This window comes from Chiloscyllium plagiosum, unplaced genomic scaffold (genome assembly GCF_037043375.1).
Source record: "Chiloscyllium plagiosum isolate Xiang-an unplaced genomic scaffold, Cpla_swu_hap1 HiC_scaffold_5, whole genome shotgun sequence".
In the NCBI taxonomy this organism is placed as follows: domain Eukaryota; kingdom Metazoa; phylum Chordata; class Chondrichthyes; order Orectolobiformes; family Hemiscylliidae; genus Chiloscyllium; species Chiloscyllium plagiosum.
In genome coordinates this window covers 40,142,199-40,164,499 of record NW_028270143.1, presented here as the reverse complement: position 1 = coordinate 40,164,499, position 22,301 = coordinate 40,142,199, and the positions used below count along the sequence as shown (strand labels likewise).

The 22,301-nt window shown below is 42.5% G+C and overlaps 1 protein-coding gene across 1 annotated transcript in view; it reads left to right on the top strand.

Annotated features, from left to right (window-relative positions):
* The window catches only part of LOC122549799 (scinderin), a 110,213-nt gene that overhangs the window by 42,590 nt on the left and 45,322 nt on the right, over positions 1–22,301 (top strand). The window contains exons 5-6 of the mRNA XM_043689846.2: positions 15,684–15,776; positions 17,112–17,244. Of these exons, the coding sequence (XP_043545781.2) occupies positions 15,684–15,776; positions 17,112–17,244 (226 nt within the window). The remainder of the gene's footprint in view (positions 1–15,683; positions 15,777–17,111; positions 17,245–22,301) is intronic.

The following is a 22,301-nucleotide window of genomic DNA, read 5'->3' as shown; positions in this document are numbered from 1 at the left end:
AGATGGACTGTTCCATATATCCTACGAAGAGGCAGGCATAGCTGGGGCCCGTGCGGGTGCACGTGGCTACCCTGCCCTTGACCTCTTCATAGCCAACTGCCGCCGCGATATTAACCGCCAACTGAACTCCCCCATCCCTCTCACCCACTCCAACCTCTCACTCTCGGAACGTGCAGCCCTCCACTCCCTCCGTTGCAACCCCAACCTCACTATCAAACCAGCAGACAAGGGAGGCGCGGTAGTAGTTTGGCGCACTAACCTTTACACCGCTGAGGCCAAACGCCAGCTAGCAGTTACCTCCTCCTACTGCCCCCTTGACCATGACCCCACACCCCACCACCAAACCATCATCTCCCAGACCATCCATAACCTCATCACCTCGGGGGATCTCCCATCCACCGCCTCCAACCTCATAGTCCAACAACCCCGCACCGCCCGCTTCTACTTCCTGCCCAAAATCCACCTTTTCCTTCGCTACATCGATGACTGTATCGGCGCCGCCTCGTGCTCCCACGAGGAGGTTGAACAGTTCATCCACTTCACCAACACCTTCCACCCCGACCTCAATTCACCTGGACAGTCTCAGATTCCTCCCTCCCCTTCCTCAACCTTTCTATTTCTATCTCAGGCGACCGAATCAACACGGACATCTACTACAAACCGACCGACTCCCACAGCTACCTGGACTACACCTCCTCTCACCCTGCCCCCTGTAAAAACGCCATCCCATTCTCCCAATTCCTTTGTCTCCGCCGCATCTGCTCCCAGGAGGACCAGTTCCAAAAACGTACAACCCAGATGGCCTCCTTTTTCAAGGACCGCAATTTCCCCCCCGACGTGGTCGACGATGCCCTCCACCGCATCTCTTCCACTTCCCGCTCCTCCGCCCTTGAGCCCCGCCCCTCCAATCGCCACCAGGACAGAACCGCACTGGTCCTCACCTACCACCCCACCAATCTCCATGTACAGTGTATCATCCGCCGTCATTTCCGCCACCTCCAAACGGACCCCACCACCAAGGATATATTTCCCTCCCCTCCCCTATCAGCATTCCATAAAGACCACTCCCTCTGTGACTCCCTCGTCAGATCCACACCCCCCACCAACCCAACCTCCACTGCCGGCACCTTCCCCTGCAACCGCAGGAGGTGCAAGACTTGCGCCCACACCTCCCCCCTCACCTCCCTCCAAGGCCCCAAAGGAAACTTCCATATCCGCCACAAATTCACCTGCAACTCCACACACATCATCTATTGCATCCTCTGCACCCGATGTGGCCTCCTCTATATTGGGGAGACAGGCCGCCTACTTGCGGAGCGTTTCAGAGAACACCTCTGGGACACCCGGACCAACCAACCCAACCACCCCGTGGCTCAACACTTCAACTCCCCCTCCCACTGCACCAAGGATATGCAGGTCTTTGGACTCCTCCATCGCCAGACCACAACGACATGACGGTTGGAGGAAGAGCGCCTCATCTTCCGCCTAGGAACCCTCCAACCACAAGGGATGAACTCGGATTTCACCAGTTTCCTCATTTCCCCTCTCCCCACCTTGTCTCAGTCAAATCCATCGAACTCAGCACCGCCTTCCTAACCTGCAATCTTCTTCTTGACCTCTCTGCCCCCACCCCAGTCTGACCTATCACCCTCACCTTGACCTCTTTCCACCTATCGCATTTCCAACACCCCTCCCCCAAGTCCCTCCTCCCTACCTTTTATCTTAGCCTACTGGACACACTTTCCTCATTCCTGAAGAGCTTATGCCCGAAACGTCGATTCTCCTGTTCCCTGGATGCTGCCTGACCTGCTGCGCTGTTCCAGCAACACATTTTCAGCTCTGATCTCCAGCATCTGCAGACCTCACTTTCTCCTCACAGTATGTAGACAGGCCAACAAGGGGCGAAGCCACATTAGATTTGGTACTGGGTAATGAGCCCAGCCAGGTGTTAGACTTGGAAGTAGGTGAGCACTTTGGTGATAGCGATCACAATTCTGTTATGTTTACTTTAGTGATAGAAAGGAATAGGTGTATACCACTGGGCAAGGAAGGTATTTGATACACTTGCCTTTATTGGTCAGCAGGTTGAGTATAGGATTGAGATGTCATGCTGCGGCTGTGTAGGATATTGGTGAGGCCACTTTTGAAAGACTGCATTCAATTCTGGTCTCCCTCCTCTAAGAAAGCTGATGTTAAACTTGAAAGCGTTCAGAAAAGATTTACAAGGATATTGCAAGGCTTGAAGGATTTGAGCTTTAGGGAGAGATTCAATAGGCTGGGGCTATTTTCCCTGGAGCATTGGATGCTGAAGCATTACGTTAAAGAGGTTTATAAACTCAAGAGGAGTTTAGATAGGGTGAATAGACAAGGGGTCTTTTTCCCAGGGTAAGGGAGTCCAAAACTGGAGAGCCTATCTTTGAGGTGAGAGAGGCAAGATTTAAAAGGCACCCAAGGGGCAACCTTGCCATGCAGAGGGAATGCATATAGGGAATGAGCTACCAGAGAAAGTGGTGGAGGCTGGTACAATTACAACGTTCTAAAGTCATCTGGATGGGTACATGCATCAGAAAGGTTTACAGGGTTATGGAACAAATGCTGGCAAATGGGACTAGATTAATTAAGGATATCTGGTTGGCATGGACATATTGGACCAAAGGTCATTTTTCCGTGTTGTATAACTCTATGACTCTATAAACCTGCTCCATCACTATAGAGTTGCATTTTTCCATTTGTGCATGTACATAGTGTTTCGCCATTTGCAATAGTGAGAGAGAGAGAGAGATAGATGCATTCATCAGAAAAACACTAAATGACCTGAGTAACCTTGCCTTGCCAATTTACAGTTTTAAAAAATGTCTTACTCTTTTGTGGCCTTCACCCATGGACACAAGCAATTTTATTGACGCAAATTAGATACCTCATCCTTAGCATTTTAAACTGCACAACAGAAAATGCTCAAAAAAATCAACTAACATCTGTAGATATAACTTAACATTCCAACTTTGGATTTGCCATCAGAACTACACCCAAAAATAACAAATTGCTAGTCAACTTAAAATACTATCTCCCAAAGCATGCCCAGAGCTTCACCTTAGTTGACATTAGATATTAATGGCCTCTTGCATATGCTCTCCTCAGCCATTTGGGGAGGCTGGAAAGAGTTGCTTACCACACAAAGTAGCTGTTAAAGGGTTTGGTTTTGTTAGTTTTCATTTATAACTTGTTTTCATGCTTTATTTTGATAAAGAAAAGGAATATTTCTCTGGAAATGAAATTAAGCAAATGTCAACATAAAAATCATTAGCAGGTGAACTGTCCTTGAAGGATTTTGAAGAGTTAATTGGAACAGAAGGGTTTATTAAAGATAAGCAGATTGAAAGAACTCTTGAGGTGCAAACTGACACTCTTCCCTTGGTCATGAGGTGGCCTTTCACTGCTGTTTCTTCAATCCAACGTTTGTACCACTCCAATTTTCTCCTCACCAGCTGGTACTCCTTCATCAGATACCATCTTCTGAAGCTCGCTAATACCATTCTTAGGGTTGTGTAGGGTTGTGCTGATGTTTGCAAATATTACTAAGGGCAGAGTTACTTGTGACGCTTATCTTCTGGAAGATAGGTGGTAGTGGCAGGTTACACAATAAAAGGCGGGTTGACATCTGTTCAGGTTGTTGAAATAGATGCACCAACTAGTATCTTAACCAGTGTGTCTTGTGCTTCACTTCCAGCTCTTAACATATTGCTCCTGCCCCAGTTGTTTTTTGCCTGGCAACTAAAAGGCAGGATACTGCCAAATGTCTGGGCTATAGTTCCATGTGTGATCGGACGCAGGAAGAGTGAGAGGCCATTCAGCCTGTCAAGTCTATTCAACCATTCAGTTAGATACAATTACATTAAAAAGATTAGATAATTGATGTGTATATCAACTCTCTTTAAAAACATTGTTAATCGTCCTTTGAAAAGTCTGTCTCCATTTTAAAATTTACAACTGATTTAAAATCGGAAGTGTCTGGGGGAAGAAAGTTCCACGTTTACACTGCTTGCTGAAATCAGTTCGGGATAGTGTAGCCTTAATTTGATTATGCTCATTTGTTCTGAACTTTCTCACCAGAGAAAATAGTTTCTCTCCTTCACTGCTGTCATATTTGTTAATTATTTCAAACTCCTCAGTTCATGCACCACTCTGTTTTCTGAGTAAAGAATGGTCAAGTGAGTGCAAACCGTCACCGTGCAATAACTTTAGATTAGATTACTTTTTTTTAGATTAAATTACTTACTTACAGTGTGGAAACAGTCCCTTCGGCCCAACAGGTCCACACCGACGCGCAACCCACCCAGACCCATTCCCCTACATTTACCCCTTCACCTAACCTGGACATCTTTTGGACTTGTGGGAGGAAACCGGAGCACCCGGAGGAAACCCACGCAGGCACGGGGAGAATGTGCAAAATCCATACAGTCAGTCACCTGAGACGGGCATTGAACCTGGGTCTTTGGCGTTGTGAGGCAGCAGTGCTAACCACTGTGCCACCCATGTTAAATAACTACAGCCCATTAAATTCAGACTGCATTAGTGCTGCTAATTTGTAGGATGTTTGGCCTTGTTCTCCATCCTTACTTTAGGTGCTTACTGTAAGAGCTGATCATGAAGACAAGCTCAATTTCGAGCACATTGGTTTATGCAACGTGAACAGCAGGATCGATAACAACTAAAAGTTTTTCTTGTTTTACTCACTCAGCCTTTTCCATGATATTGAATAATCGGGACAAAGTTAGTTTGAGAAATAATGCAAAGTTTTTGTTGCCAAATTATAGACTTCAAAAAGGGCCTCATGTAAATACAATTGCAAAAAAAATTTAAAAACATAAATTAAAAGGCAAACAAAACTAACGTGCCCTCCAAATTCTAGATGAAGGCTGCAGTTTCAGCTCTAACTTTGGGTTTCCAGTAAACCAGCAACTCTGGTTCTCAGCAGGTTTATAAATAAAAACCTTCAATGAAAGGTGTACCCAATGTTGACAGCTGGCTAATTCCATATAAGTCATTCCTGATGAAGGGCTTATGGCCAAAACTTTGATTCTCCTGTTCCTTGGATGCTGCCTGACCTGCTGTGTTTTTCCAGCACCACATTCTTGACTCTGATCTCCATCATTTGCATTCCTCACTTTCTCCTAATTCCAAATAACGCCTGTTTGACAATTTAAAATTCTACTATATATTTAATTCAGGACTCTCACCCAAACATATGCCAAAATATACTGAACCAGGCATCAGTTTGGAACGAATCACCCTTGGGCCAGAGAAACAGCCCTGCCTTAAAGCATTTCTTAACAGGGTGAGACAATAAGAGGCACACTTAAACAAACTATGTTTCCATGGGAGCTTGTGTCTAGATCTGTTAAAATCAAGTAACTTATTCAACACTCAATTTTGGGATGTGCAAAAACCTAATTTGCAGTTTATCTGTCTCAGAAAAAAAACTCAACATAATAATTAGCAATTTACATTTTATGGTGTGCCTTATAAGGAGTTGGAAAAAGCAAAGCAAAAGAGAGAGGGATTAAGAGAGAGATAAAGCAAAAGCACAGACTATGGCCTGGATTTTTACCTGTGAGTTGGGTGTGGAGATGGGAGAATTCCCAGCTCTGTGAATGCTGTGAAATTTAAAATGGCCACCAGGCCGACAGATTTCTATGCTGAGTGGGCTGACTCCATGAGAGCGATGATCCTGCATTAAGTGGACATGGAGGTGGGTTGTGCAGAAGGCCTGCCTTTGTGTATCAGCACTGTATTTCAATTTATAAACCAAAAGATTAGAACATAACATACTTCTCCAGCTCTCACCCTTCATTTCCCCTTTCACCTGTCAAACTCCCTGTAGCAATCCCATTACCTGACAAACACCCATGCCAACTCATGCTCTGCATCAACTGTCCCAATTGCCTGTGGTCCTTCATATCCACATGCCGAGATATGTCTCTCCACCTCTTAAGGCTGTCTATGGCCCTTATGCCAACTTAGTGTGAATTCATATCAACCAATGTTACCCCACACACCATCCTTTGCCCATATATCTACTATGCTGACTCACCTGAATTCCATTATATACAAGATCAGAGATAGATCTTTCATTTATAAAATGTTATTTAATTCTCTGTTGCAAAATTCACTATATTCAAAATGTAATTCATGAAAACCAGTTTATTGCATTTATATTCTTTCAATAACGTAATTCATCAGAACAACAAACATTCTATTCAAGTGCACAGTACCCAATTTGAGCAAGAATTGGAATGTATTTATATTCCTACTTCAAAAAGGAGTAAATATCACCAATGATTTATCCTGTCCATTCGAGTCAAGAATGCTATAGTCAAGAAAGCACACCAATGCTTCTACTTGCTCAGAAGGCTAAGGAAATTCAGCATGTCCACAGTGACTCTCACCAATTTATATAGATGCACCATAGAAAGCATTCTATCCAGGTGAATCACAGCTTGGTATGGAAATGCTCTGCGCAAGATTGCAAGAAATTACAGAGAGTTGTGAATGCAGTCCAGTCTATCACAAAACCCAGCTTTTCTTCCATTGACTCTGTCTACATGTCCCACTGCCTCAGGAAAGCAGCCAACATAATCAAAGACCTTCTCTGAAACTGTAACACTATATTCTGCATTCTGTTCTATTGCTCTGATCTACTTAAGTAAGCTATGATTTATCTGGTTAGAATGTAATGCAACATTTTTCGTTGTATTTCTCAGTTCATGTGACAATAATAAATCAAATCAAATCAAATCAAAGGTCTATAACCACTTGGAGCTGTCAATCAAAGTGGGAAGTGGTAGGCACTCCATTGTGATGATGGATAGTTATGAAATTATTCATACAGCAATAACCACTAATGGAAACCCTAAAGCTTAAATGAAGTGAAATGACAAGAAATTGGTTTTTTTTAAAACACTGCATGGGTGAATCACAACTCAGTACCATTCCTACCCTTACAAAAATGAGAAATGTCCAGTTCTGTGATAGGACATATATTTTCTGGACAGTGTCTCCATTATGATTGTGTAGAACACACTGCAGAATCTAGGATCTTTGTTGTCAGAATAGGTCAGTGATGCACAGACTGAGGTATTCAGCTAGTAATACATTAATTTGGAATTCAAAGGATAATGTATACCATTAAAGAACTACTTTTAGGATTGTGGATCCAAACATATTGAATAATTATTTGTCGGTTTTTATTAAACCTTTACAGTAACTATAAATTGTAAATGGACCCGGCTTTAATACCACAAAAAGACTATCAATTCTTGCTTATCATATTTTTTCTCCAAAGTGCTTGCATCCTGTTAAATTGTATACAGGAGTAATACTATGATGACTAAAATACATAGGACATGATTACAACAATTAGTTTTGAAGCTTCTTTAGACAACTTATAAATAAATGCCAAAAAGCAGCTTTAATTCCACTTTATTAATTGCCAACAGCTAAAAAGATACTGGGAATGCCTGGAAATGCAAATAAACCTGTGTTTTATTATCTATTGACTTTCAGAATATGATGTGGGGACTGACAAACCCATTTTTGTTCATTTTAACCCCAAAGACATGAATAAGAGTGCTGCTGTATTGCCCAAAAGGAGATGTGGATAGAGTGCAGTGGATTGTGAAATTCTGTAAAGAAACTTTTGTGAAGCTTTGACTGTCATGAGCTGCAGTGGTGTGTTTTTTCCTCTTCAAAAATAAACAACTTTCAATGAAATACAGAAATAGCAATAGAGAACATTTCCTAGAATTACCCATCTGGTAACCAGGCAACCAGATTCACTGGGGACTATGAATTTGGCAGCAGTTCACTTATTAACTATACTAATACAAAGATAAGTATACTTGGAGATATTTTTTGATTACGTTTTGACATTTGAGTAGTCTTAAGTCTCCATGCCAATTATTTCTATCCTCAGTACTGTCAGTTTCCTAATTATTATCTGAAAGGTATCTGCTACCTGATGTGCTTGGAAGAAGAGGAGGATGTATCAAAAAAAAAGGCAGGTTACAGGCTTATTTTTGACAGACAACAGATGTTGGTGGGCACTCCTCTTCCCATAATGAATATAGGAAAGCTGATAGAAAGATATTATGAAGTTTCGAATAAACTGTGATTGAGGTGCTGTCAGTGATGGTGAATGTAAGGAAGCATGCCAGGGTGAGAAATGCCACCCAATTAGTCTCAATCTTCAGAAAGTATTCAGAGCCTTAAGGTTGTGAAAGTGACACAGGTAAGCTCGGAGTCAGGGTCCTCTATAAGAACAACTGTATCAGTCACTGGACTTGAATATCCAATAATCATCAGGGTCAATTCTATCCTAGAAAGGCACTTACTTCCTTGAAGTCATCTATGCAGCAATATTGTCACTTCTGCAGCTGCTATGAAAGAGGTCAGATAATGTCCATCTTGTTAGATTCATGCCTGTGATCTGGTATTCCTCCTCCTTCATTTGTGTTCACCCACATTTTAATTCCCTGCCTTTTCAGTCCAAGCAAAGGCTGATAATGGAATGTTAATTGGTCTTGCCTCTAAGTTCCTGAAGGTACTGGAAACTGCAAACAGCATTAGTAAAGAAGACTTGTGCTGCAGAACGTGCTGCACCTTTAGCCAAGCTGTTCCAGTACAGCTACAACATTGGCATCTGCCTGACAATGTGGAAGGTTACGCAGATGTGTCAAATGTGTTCACAAAAAGTGGGATAAATCTGACCTGGCAAATTGCCAAACTATCAGTGTGCTCTCAATCATCAGGTTGAGGAATTAATTGACAGTACTAAGAAGCAGCACTTTCCTGACTTCTTTACAGTCTTGGTCCAAACACAAACGAAAGAACTGAACTTCAGAGATGAGGTAAGAGTGACTGCCCTTGACTTTGAAGCCACACTTGATGGAATATGACCTCAAGGAGCTCAAGCAAAACTGGAATCGGGGAGGGAGCTCTTTGCTGATTGAAGCGACTGAGTACAAAGGGAGATGGTTGTGATTGATGAAGGTCAGTCATCTCAGGTGAAAGACATCCCTGCAGGGTACTATTCTAGGGCCATTCACCTTCAGCTACTTCATCAATGACCTTCTCTCCATCATAAGGTCAGGAGTGGTGATGTTCACCAATGATTGTACGATGTTCAGCTCCATTCATGATGCCTCAGGTACCGAAGCAGCCCATGCCCAAAACAGCAAGATCTGGACAACATCTAGGATTGGATAGATAAGTGGAAAGTAACATGCATACTACACAAGTATCAGACAATGTCCATGTGCCAAAAGTGAAAGACTTTCCTTGATGTCCAGCAATTATAATTGCTGAAATCCCTACACCCTAACTACTAATGTTCTGGTAGTCATCATTGGTCCACTCCAATTTTTGGTCAATCATACAAATATTTTCACTGCAAAAGTAGGTCAGAGGTTAGGAATTCTAAAGCAAATAATTCACCACTGGTCTCGCCAAAGCCTCCCGACTATCTACAAGGTACAAGTCAGGAGTGTGATGGAATACTCCCCTCTGTTTCACCTGTGCTCGGATGGCTACATCGTCCCAATTGAACTTGTGCCCTTCGTTGTCTTTGTGGTTGGAAATGAGAGAGTGCTGGTCGTGTCTAGCAGTGGCGAGCTGATGTTCATAACTCATATGGTCAGTTTTCTTCCTGTTTGCCCTATGTGGTATTTTTCACAGTCTTCGCAGGGTATCTTGTAGATATGTTGGATGTGGGTATTGGGTCTTTAACATTTGTGAGGAGTTGATGGAAGGTGTTTACTGGTTTGTGGGCCACTAAGATTCCCAGGGGTCTGAGTAATTAGATGGTTATCTCTGCTATGTCTTTGATGCATGGTATGGTTCCTATCGTGTCTGGTCGTGTAGTGTTTGCTTCTTTGAGTTTGTCCCATAAATATCGGAGGGTAGTCCTCTAGGAGTACCTGTTTTGTTTAAATCCTTTGAATAGGTGTTGCTGTTTTGCCTCCAGAACTCCTGAAGACAGAACAGGGACGCCTATTCTCTCATTTCCAACCACACAGACAACAATGGAGACGAATTCAACTGGGACAATGTAACCATCCTAGCGCAGGCAACACAGAGACACTCCAGAGCATTTCTTGAAGCCTGGTACTCCAACAGGAACTCAATCAATAGATACATTGGACTGGACCCCATATACAAATCACTCAGACACAGAACCGGAAGTACCAACAAACAGAGACACATAAATACCAGACAGGACAGAGCACCAACACCTTATCAAAGACGTATTAATGATGTCACCTAGCAAGGCAACAAAGTGTTTGCAGAATAACTCATTGGCTCGACAAACGAACCCATGATTTCACAGTATAACATATTCAGCTCTTCTTCTGTCCTGGCCTGCTATCTATCATCTCCTTGTTTACCGACCCCTTTTCTATCTCTGTCTTTCTCTCTGGGCTCCGTTTCCACCTATCAGCTCACCTCTCCCCGTCTTCCCCCTTACTTCAGCTTCAGCATAGAAAACTTTTTTTCCCAACTGCTAACGTTTCTGATAAAGAGTCACCAGACTTGAAACATTAACTCTGCTTTCTTCCCACAAATGCTACCACAGCTATAGAGTTTCAAATGCAATTTCTTTTTTTGTGCATTAGTAATGGTAAATTGTTACTTTTCTTAAGATGGGTTTTGTATTTTGAATATTTCCCTACTGAAGGTGTATATGTGCCTTATTATGTGTCACCTCTCTCCCTTATCCCGCCAGTAAGTAGTATTGGTGGGTACTACAAGACGCTTTAGATGTTAAAGAAAATCTGATGCATTATTTGTCATGAACTGTGCTTGGACCTTGTATGTAAAAAGTCTCTGTTTATTCAATTGCTACAGACTCCCCTTGGGGCACATGATGGGACAGAAATGTCACTGCTATCTGTATCAATCAGTTGTTCCCATATAGTTCCTATTGATAACATTTATCTCATTATCATGTGTGGATTGCCTACCAATATCTGCCTGCTTAAGGTAGTGTCTGTGCTTGTGTGTTTAGGGGTATTGGTTCTTTATTAGGTCCTGGTTCTATAACTCTCCCATGTGTACCTCTCCCCAATAGATCTGAAACTAGCCATGATTGCAACTTGTAATTTAGAACTAAAACCTCCTTAACAGTGAGGTCATTAGATTAGACAGATTCCCTACAGTGTGGAAACAGGTCAATTGGCCCAATAAGTGCACACTGACCTTCCAAAAAGTGATCCACCCAGACCCATTTCCCTCTGACTAATGCACCCAACATTATGCACAATTTAGCATGGCCAATCCGCCTGGCCTGCTCATCTTTGGATGGAAACAGGAGCACCTTGATAAAACCCCCGCACAAACGGGGAGGATGTGCAAACTCCACACAGTCGCCAGAGGCTGGAATCGAACCCGGGTCCCTGGCGCTGTGAGGCTGATGCCCTTCCTGATGAAGGGCTTTTGCCCAAAACATCGATTATCCTGCACCTCGGATGCTGCCTGACTTGCTGTGCTTTTCAGGCACCACTCTAATCTTGACTCTGATCTCTAGCATCTGCAGTCCTCACTTTCTGTAGTGCTACCCACTGAGCCACCATGCTGTTACTTCTACTGTGCCTAAGACATCCACACTGAAATCTCCAGTGTAGATGTTAAAACAGATCTTGATATTATAGTGCAGGTAATACTTAGAATCATTCACATAGGAGATAATGGCAGGTATGACTGTTAGATATTTCAAACTTACTCAGACTACAAAATTACCAACTAAATTACCTTGCAAAATATAAATTCTTGCTTCCTTATTTGGAATAAGTTGCCGAAATGTCTCATTTTTTCATCATTGCCACTTGCCATTGCTTACTGTTATGTTCCAAATCTAATTTAAAATTGAGAAACGTGGAAATGCTGATGTGGTGTAACTAGTGTAGCTTGCGAGGTTCCAGTCTGCTCAGTTGTCATGAATTACTTTCAAAGCACTTGTGAGCGTTTCTATATCCATATGCCAGTTTTTGGTCATATCTTTAACCAAAAAGGACTTTGCTTAGTTTGTTAAAATTTCAGTGGTTAATTAGCAAGCATACTGCTCTCTACAGTCATATTTATAACTTCATTTTGTGCTGTTTGTTCAATCTCATGCTTTTTGGCAGACCCTTAGCCAGATCTTCTGCAAGCGAGGCCTAATGAGTATAGATCTACCTAATGAAAATCTATCAACCAGCATTTGCGCTCCTGATGAAGGGCTAATGCCCAAAACATCAACTCTCCTTCTCCTTGGATGTTGGCTGACCTGCTGTGCTTTTCCAGTGCTACACATTTTGACTGTCATTTGCGTGGTGTTAGTTGTTTTTATTTTAAGAAAATCATAGCTAGAAACAGCTAAGATAGAAAATGGAAACATTAAACGGAAAAAATCTGGAAATGTACAGCACATCCGTGAAGGATAAAGAAAGGTCAATGTTTCAGGTGTCACCTATTATCGGGGTAGGGGAATAAATAAATGATGAGAAAACTTTTAGAAATATATGGGAAAGGACCTGTTAGTATTTGGTCCAAATAAAGACTATGCAGCTTCAAAACTTTAAAAATCAAATGTGAATTGAACCGACCCTTTAATACCAATGAGGAATCATTCTTGTTAGTATTCCCAAGACACTGTTTACCCATGCAGGCCTACCTGAATGTTTGTTTAAATGCTAGACTATAGGAACCTTAGAAAAAAATAAACACTTCATTTCTAGCAACGGAGAAGTGTTGCAAAATAAAATTGTGATCTAATTTATTTTCATAAAGAATAATTCGCAATTGAAGAACCATTCACATGGAACATTTTGTTGAATTTTAGTTGAAGGGAAAAATAATCACCACACAATGTTATCATCTCATTGAAAATGTCTGACGAATGAGGTGTTCCATCAGAACATTGGCAAGAAGCTGCACATGCAGTTTCTGGTAACATGGGGAGACTGTTGTGCTGCAGCAATCATGTGGTGCTGGCTGTCCCAGAGACCATTTTGCTCTCATCTCCTGACACTGGCACAACAGAGGAATTTTCAGACCCACAATCAACTTACTTGGTTACTTGTGGCACACATTCATTGGCCATCAGGTCCTAAGGAGAAAATGAGGATTGCGGATGTTGGAGATTGGAGTCAAAAAGTATGGCTCTGGAAAAGTACAGCAGGTCAGGCAGTATCTGAGGAGCAGGAGAATCAACGGTTCAGGCACAAGCCCTTCATCAGAAATTAGTTTGGTCTTGAACTTGGATATTCCAGTGGGAATACTCTCACTGTCCCATAAAATACCGTATCTCACTGAAAATGATGGAGCAGAAGATTGTACATAGACGTATTAACATCTGGAGCAATATATTTTTTCTCTTTGTCCTCCCATTGTTAAAAATCAATATGACAGTTCTTGAACTTAAAAAAGAGACATCTGTACCAGACATCCCTTGATGTACTTCCATGTGCACGTGTCTTTTAAATCTCTGAGCCAATAATCATATAAAACTCCCATGGAATAAAGATGGTGTTAGGCTTCTATTTAATTTACATAATAAAGGTGTAACTACTGTTATCTCCCTTGTAAAATATGTTGCTGAACAGCTTACATTGAAACCAGATGCTGTGCAGAATGTTAGCACTATGTTAACTCTTTCACATTATGGATGGAATGTACTCATGTTCACATTCCCGCTGTAAAGAAATACCAACAAGATCCATATCATTGGCAGGAGATCATGGAAGAAATTCAGATCTTTTTAATTGAGAAAGAATAGTGCTGCCACAGCTCCCAGATAAGAAAAAAGAATAACTAATGCACCATGGATCCCGGAAATGTTGATGTGTTGATCATTTAGATTTGTGTTTAACGGCCAACAGATTTTAGGAAAACATAAATATCAAGGATGGAGAACCATTTCACAGCTTAATGCTGATTCAGAGGTGTACAAACTTCGGTGAACTGGGGAAGTGGATTGATATGTAGGTGCTTTTCTTATCAGTTTGGAAGGAGCGAAGAAGAAAGTTCTCGAGGTCCTTTACCAAGCAAAAAGGTAGATAGCTGGCCCTGACTTGTTGTGCAAATGAAGAGGTTGTCCATTTTTGTGGAAATAACAACAGAGGCCTGAACCTGGCAGTTCCACTCAGGGGCATCAACCATTTTCACAGGGTGAAGGTGGGAAGGGGCAGGTTCTAATTTGTACATCCATGATTCATGGAGGATAGCTGTCCACGTTAATGTGCACTGCCCAAAGGACATCTGATTTCTGCAAGTTAGATGTGAAAAATACAACCTTGTGCACTTTAAATCTAGCAGGGCAAAGTCCAAAGCTGCAGGAATAATTTGGAGGTCAGGCATTCTTTTAGATTTGGTCTTGGGACAACTTGGGGAGAGGTAAGGTATCCTTACAGAGGGGCCAGGCAGCATCCGAGGAGCAGGAGAAACGACGTTTCGGGTATAAGCCCTTCAGAAGAAGGGCTTATGCCCGAAACGTCGATTCTCCTGCTCCTCGGATGCTGCCTGGCCTGCTGTGTTTTTCCAGCACCACATTTTTCAACTCTGGTACTCCAGCATCTGCAGTCCTCACTATCTCCTAGTTTATCCTTATAGAGAGGTAATTTACCCTTTAGCAAGAAGTTGTACATGTGTGTAAAAGGTGCATTGAAGCTACCAACCACATTGGTACTGTCAAGAGAACTGATAAGATAGCTTTTAAAGGGAAGTGTCATGCTATCAAAACAATTAAGACTCTCATTATTGCTGGACTCTAGACTATTGCAGTGTGTCTGTTGACATATGTCTGAGGGTTATCATTACAAGATTAGTGTTGCATGACAAATTTTATAACCATCATTATATGGGGTCTCCAGCAGATCGCAGTTTACTTGACAGCTCTAAGGGGAAATGAATTCCTGAAGTAGGACTTCAACACCTTCAACGTATTGTCTAGCTAACACCAATTGTTACAGTTAACCTGAGAATGCAACTTTTAGAAAAAGCTTTGTCATTTACACATGAAAGAAGTGAATCTATTAGGGTATTCGAACAGATGAAAGACTCTATAGACGATCAGGGTATTTTTCAATGTATAATTTCAGTTACATCACACTGTAACCTTTTGCTATAAATTCTGTGCCTTACAATTGTGTTCTCCACAACCACCTGATGAAGGAGTGTCGCTCCGAAAGCTAGTGTGCTTCCAGTTAAACCTGTTGGACTATAACCTGGTGTTGTGTGATTTTTAACTTTGTACACCCCAGTCCAATACCGGTACCTCCAAATCATGAAGTAGGACTGTTGTGGATCCAGTGCTCCACCTAGTTTTAACGAACTGTACCACACCCCCAACCCTTCAATTTCATCCCTCAAGTGTTCAGTTTCATTCCCCTCCTTTTCCAGGCACCAGCTGCAACTGCTAACTTGTATTGGTACGTTCTTCACTATCTCCCAGACTGACCACTTGCGAGTTGTTGGCAGCCAGATGTTATTTTATTTTTAACTAGCATTCCACCTCTGCTCTGTAAGTAATACTTCAGAAACAAACCACATCCTGTGGTTAACTGTCTTGGAACAGTTATTCTACAGATAGTCGGTACCGTTTTAATTTTAGAAATATCTTGATAAAAACAGTGTTTCTTTCTCTTTTGTAGGTTCTTGGTCACAAGCCAGCACTGAGTGTAGGAGATGACAATGAGGATCATGTTGCAGACATATCGAACAGGAAAATGGCAAAGCTTTATATGGTATTCTACATTTACTGTAGTGTTTACTCTTACCTGTGCAATATTTCGTCAAAATGTTCTCAATAGCTATTTTGGCGAACAGCAATTTTCAAAACCATATTTCAAATGTTTGCAGTTAGCAGCAGAGATCATACAATTATAACATTCAGCATGTTTATATCAGAAATTTCAGTCTGCTTGCATGAGTGAGTAGAGAGGAATGATTATGTAAACAGCTTAGAAAGAACTGTCAACACTGTCACTTGTAGATATGCCAGACTATTTGACTCCACCCCTTCTTCCCCACCCGAGAATCCTGTGACAGTATTTCAGAATGAAATACATATTCTACATAATTGCTGAACCAATGATAGCGTACTGCCAAACCATTCAACTCTTCAGTTTTCTTTTCCATGAAAGTCAGTGGATGTGAAACTGCCGAATCACTATCATCTGTTTACATCGTCACTGAAAAGTAATTTCACCCCCACATTGAAAGTTTATTTACATCTTAGTGATAACAAAACATAAATGTCATTCATTAGATGGACATACAGACACCTACAACTAATTATAATTAATTTAGTTAAATTTTAATTAATGGTAGATAAAAGTGTATTTTGAATTTAAATTTCAGTATCTGTGTGAGCAAACATTAGCCACTGGCCATTACAGTTCAGCATGAACAGCTCTATTGAAAGGTATTTCATAGCAAGCTCGTTCCTGCCTTTTTATTGGGATATGTTGCAATAGAAAGAATGGGTATTGTAGTATTATAGTAATAAGCCTTTGTTAAATAGTCTTACTGAAAAATAGTGTACAATGTTTAACAGCAGTATGGGGAGGTGTTACATCTCATGATTAAAACAAGAAATTTCCTTGATAAATAGACTATCAGCAAAACCACCTTTCTCTCTTCTGCTATAATTGGAGTTACCACCACTTGTTTAATGAGGAAATGCGTATAATTTGTGATCATAAGTTACACAACTGTGAAGATTCAGAAGTAGCTCGAAGATTTGTGCTAAATTCAGTGACTTTCTCTACAATGGCAATCAGAGTTTGGAAAATTCAGATGACAAGGTTCAAAACTATCAGGATTCCTCCTCCTGATCACAGTCTAGCGACTCTGACTAGAAAGGTCATAAATAGTCGCAATATTGCTATGAAAGGGACCAATTACTGCATGGATTTCCTTCACAGTTATAGAACTTTAGGACTCCCAATGGTTAAGGCCAAATTGGCCAACTCATTGGAGTGTCCATGCCATAGAGACAGAATCGTAGCTAGAAAATTAGTGGAGTGCACTTTTCTCTGTGCCAATAGTTATAACTTTTTTACCATTTCTTCCTTCAGGTCTCAGATGCCAGTGGCTCAATGAAGGTGTCATTGGTGTCGGCTGAAAACCCATTCTCATGTGACTTGCTCTTGACTGAAGAGTGTTTTATACTGGACAATGGCGCAGACAGAAAGATATTTGTTTGGAAGGGTAAGATTATTACTAAAGTAGGATTCACCTGCTCTTTTGTCTTTGCGGATTCCTGAGTACTTGTGTATTCCCAGTTTTATTTTAGAACCATTCGGCTGAACCTTACGTTAATTCTGCCAAAGTCCAAGTTGCACCATGTCTTATGGAGGAATGTCTGCTGTGAAGCCGAGTGAGGATTCTCCCTGTATATTAGCAAACTCACTGCATTGACTACCTACTGCTTCCCTATGGCATCTGTCATATCCAATTCCAACTCCATTTTACCAGGCACCATACCTGGAACAACTTAACACTCAGTGGTTATTCACCAAAAGATTGGCACCCTCGGTACCCACACTGTCTTTGAAAGGCTGAGGTGCACCTGAACACAGTGTTGGCCATCCAGCAATGTCCCTCATTGGCATCATCCTGGCACAGAAGCCATGCTGCCCACAGCACATAGCTGGCTGGGCCTCCAATCCTCACACATATGACCCTAGTCTCTTACCCTCACTGCTGTTTAGCCATCACACCGCGCACTTTGCTCATCTGTGGCTACCACCCTGGAAGCCAGTGTGGCTCTGTTCCCAGTGCCAACCGTAGACCCACATCTTGTCATTGTCCAGATGGGCAATATCACATACAGACAGACAATTAGTCAGAAATCAAACATGGAGCTTTTATGTACAGACAGCAAAAGTGAACACAAACAAAACTAATAGAGGTTGAAATTCATTCCCATAGTGCGAATCAGATTTCAACATCATGACCATTTGACAGGCCACAGTGATCTGCTGTAGCCAGTTCTCATCTATTGGAAGTGGGTGCCAATGAGGTTGTGTCTGGTTTGTGACGCCCCAGGCAGCTGAGCTTTATCACGGCCAGTGTAATTTCTCCCCAGTGTCCTTGTACTCCTCACAGTGGTGTTTTATAATATTCAGTTTTACCAAACTGAAACTGACTGCACACACCTCAGGCACTGTCGCAGCCATCTTTTAGGGCTCTGAGGTGTGACTGCTCTGTGCGATGGCAGGAAGTACAGATCATGGCGGACACTATCAGCATCAAACTCTATCTGATCACCAGGTACCTCCCTCAAACCCTCCGTGCCTGCTACTACCTCGCACTATGCCAACAACACACTTCCACCCACCTCCCACCATGTGGAGAGCCATCACATTGAGTTTCGCCTCCAACTTTCCTCCATGCCCCAAGGACCCTGGCATTACCCCGTTAATGATGCCCAGCCTGTTCCTACGTGCTCTCCCTGTTACAGCCGCGGTGGTGGTCACAGCCACTAACACCCCCCCAACCATTACCTGCCATGCTCTCCAGTGCTGTTCCCATACCCCCTCCCCTATTCAACTGCAAGTGGTCAACACCTCTGCCAGTGCCATTACCCATCACCCCCAAATCCCTCCCCCAGCCAACCACACTCTTCCTCCCAGCCCTGACGTCCACTCCTTGTGGCAGTCATTCCCCACCGTCCCACTTGCATTTTTTTTGAAAGTTTGAATGTGAGCCCTAAGGACTGTATTTGTCCCAGACCTGAGCAGCTGTGAGACAAGACTGAGCAAAGCCCTGGCCATTTTCAGCTCCCCACTGGAGGGTATGTGATTCCTCCAATTGTTCATGCTGCCCCAAATGCTGGGCTGCTGGTAGTCCCGGACTGTGGTTGGACAGATCTCCTGACTGTGAGCAACCCAAGCGGATGAGGAACCATAACAAAGATCCTTGACTGTGTGTAGTCTGCGTTTATGACTGACAGAATTGGAACACCCCTCCTCGATTGGACTGAGGACCAGCCCCACTGTTTTCCGACAGCGCTGTCTGGTATGCCACTCATCAACATGTTCCCCCCTTCCACGGGACAGATCCCAGCATGCCTCTGGGAATGTGCTAAGCAGCACCTCACTATGGCGGGCAAGTTAGCTTTTTGGCTCTGTCTGAAGCACTGACATGTTAACAGGTTCAGCATAGCAAGGCAATACAAGGTATAAAAGTTGTGAGCATGCAGGTTGGCACAAAGATGACAAGCCACCCTGAGATGCAGCCTGCTGTAACCCTTGATCTGGTTGCTTGTTCAGATGCACAAAGTCTCTCGGCTGCAGCCTGTGTACTCCAGTTGCTGATGTATGCTGCAATGCCAATCTGCCTGGGTGGCCTGCGAGTGAAACGGAGAGGTGACAGGATGGTCACAAGATGGGCACCTGGCAGATGCCAATGTCCCTGGAATTGGAAGTGGCTGATGCCCATGGCTCTTACCCTGAGCTGCACTTTGGTCACATACAAGGTGGAGGTTGTTAGGTTTAACCGGCAAGCGGAGTCTGCCAGAGACCTGCTGTGAATTCTCGCCATCCAGCTTGTTTGGCAAGTTAGTAACATTGCAAGGTGAATATTAATGAGGCCGGGAAGGCTATCAGAAAAGTATTTGAGAAGCAATTATTCTGCTTAATTAGCAACTTGAGGCTACCGAGTGAGAACTCAGTGCTTTGTGAGAACTCCCTGCTGCTAGTGAGAACTCCCCGCTGCCAGATGAGAACTCAGTGCTAGTGAGAGCTCCCCACTACCTAATGAGAACTCTGTTCTTAGTGAGAACTCCCCGCTGCCTATTGAGAACTCAATGCTTAGTGAGAACTCCTCGTTGCCTTGTGAGAGCTCAGTGCTTAGTGAGAACTCAGTTCTTAGTGAGAACTCCCCGCTGCCTAGTGAGAACTCAGTGCTTAGTGAGAACTCCCTGCTGCTGAATGAGAACTCAGTGCTTAATGAGAACTCCCTGCTGTTAGTGAGAACTCACCGCTGCCTACTGAGAACTCAATTCTTAGTGAGAACTCAGTGTCTAGTGAGAACTCAGTACTTTGTGAGAACTCCCTGCTGCTAGTGAGGACGTACTGCTGCCTGGTGAGAACTCAGTGCTTAGTGAGAACTCCCCGCTGCCTAGTGAGAACTCAGTGCTTAATGAGAACTCCCCGCTGCTAAGTGAGAACTCAGTGCTTAGTGAGAACTCCCCGCTACCTAGTGAGAACTCAGTGCTTAGTGAGAACTCCCCGCTGCCGAGTGAGAACTCCGAGTGAAGGCATAAAAGTTAGAGTAAGCAACTCCCAATGCCACAAAGCTCTCCACAGACCACCACTTCACTCAGTTTTTACCCTGTGTTGCACAAGGCAACTGGTGTGTGCAGATCAGAGGGATAGAATTTTTGTCCAGCAGGTTCTATGACTAATGATCTCTTTTAATATTTACATGACAAAGAATTGTTGGCTATATGAAGATAGACAAAAGTGTTTAGGTGTTAGCTAACGATGTGCAGTTTCCGCAACTTTGTGAAAATAATTGATATGAAATTCCATCAATCAGGATGACCACTAGGCCAGCTTTGTTGCAGATTCCCTGTTTATCGGTATAAATTGAGAGCAAGTTTCCCAGTGTATAAACAAGCCATCTCCCATCAGTATGGTTGAGACATGTTTTGAAATTGTATAATTGAATTGTGTTGGAGAGATATAAACCTTTTCCTTCAACGCCCAGCCTATTTTTGGCTGAAGAGAAAAGTAGACTCCACCAAACTTCCATCCACTTTGCAAATTGTAAATCACTGAGTATTACCCATTTGTGCCAAAACATTATTAGGAAAAGCTTTTGTAGGCAACACCACCACCAACAGGGTATTAGCGGTACTACAGTTCCTTTGTTTTCCATTTAGAACACTATTGTTAAAAAAATGAAAAATATCAAACTGTGAGACCAAAAGATATGATTCGTTAATATAAACTTAACTTGACTTTAAGTTAACAAACAAGAAATAAAAATCTTCCAAATGCATAGAGCTTTACTACATTCTCAGTATGCCCCAAAATATTTTACATCTAATGAACTGCTTTTCACAGTGTTATTTCCGAGTTTGTGCAGAAAAGTTAATACAAATTTGAGCCGAGTGCATGAGATCAATCGCAAACACGTCAGACAAATTGCCTTTTTTGGTGTTGTTGGTTTGGAAACTTTTTCATGAAATGTCATTGATCCTTTAATCTTTAGCTAATCCTCTCATTCCTGGATCATGCTTACTTCACCTTTAGCCACCCAAACCTGTACTGCCTGGCATCAGATCATTACTTATAATCAATGTTACTTTCTACAAGTGGAGTAGTAACTGATGAGCTAGTTGTGATGTTGAAAACAATTGTTGCTGCTTTATGTCAGTGGGAGCAGCAGGAGTTGGAATATTCATCAATGAAACGTGGATGTTCCTGGGTGGTTGGCATCTATTGACCATCCTCAGTTACCTTGAGAAAGTGCTGGTAGACCTTCATCTTGAAGTGTCCTAAAGGAAATAAAGTTCACCGATCAACTCTTAGACAAACAGCTCCACCATCCATAAGGCACAATTCAGGAATACTCCCCACCGGCCTAGATGAGGGCAAGAAATGTGACACCATCCAGGACAAAGCAGCATGCTTGATTGACACACCATCCAAAACCTTCAATATTCACTCCCTTCAACACTGATGCGCATTGGCAACAGTGTGTACCATACACAAGGTGCACTGCCACATTTCACCAAGACTCCTCTGAGAGATACTCTGATGGAAACTCTACAGCCTGCAAGGTTCATTCCAAGCCATTCAGCATCTGACTCAAATATATTGCCATTCTTTGTCGCTGGGTCAAAATCTTGAAACTCCCCAGCACTATGAGTATTCCTATACCATACCGACTGCATCAGTTTCAAAAGACAGCTCACCACCTTATGTTTACATTGCAGTTTGGTCTCCAGTGTAATTACACAAGGGCAATAAATGGGAGCCTAGCTAGCAATGTTTAAGGTCTACCTCCCTTGAATGATTATTAAAAAAAAAACCTCTGAATAACATTGCCCTCAAAATAAATGCTTCAGCAGTTCTGATTTTGGACTGCAAGGCAGGTCTTTACATTTATATTGCTCAAGACATTTTTATAGAGGCAAAAAAACTGCAGATGCTGGTATCCAAAGTAGACAAGCAGGGTTCTGGGAGAAACCAGGCAGCATCTGGAGGTGGAGAAGTCAATGTTTTGGGTGTCACCCTTCTTCTGGAATAGGG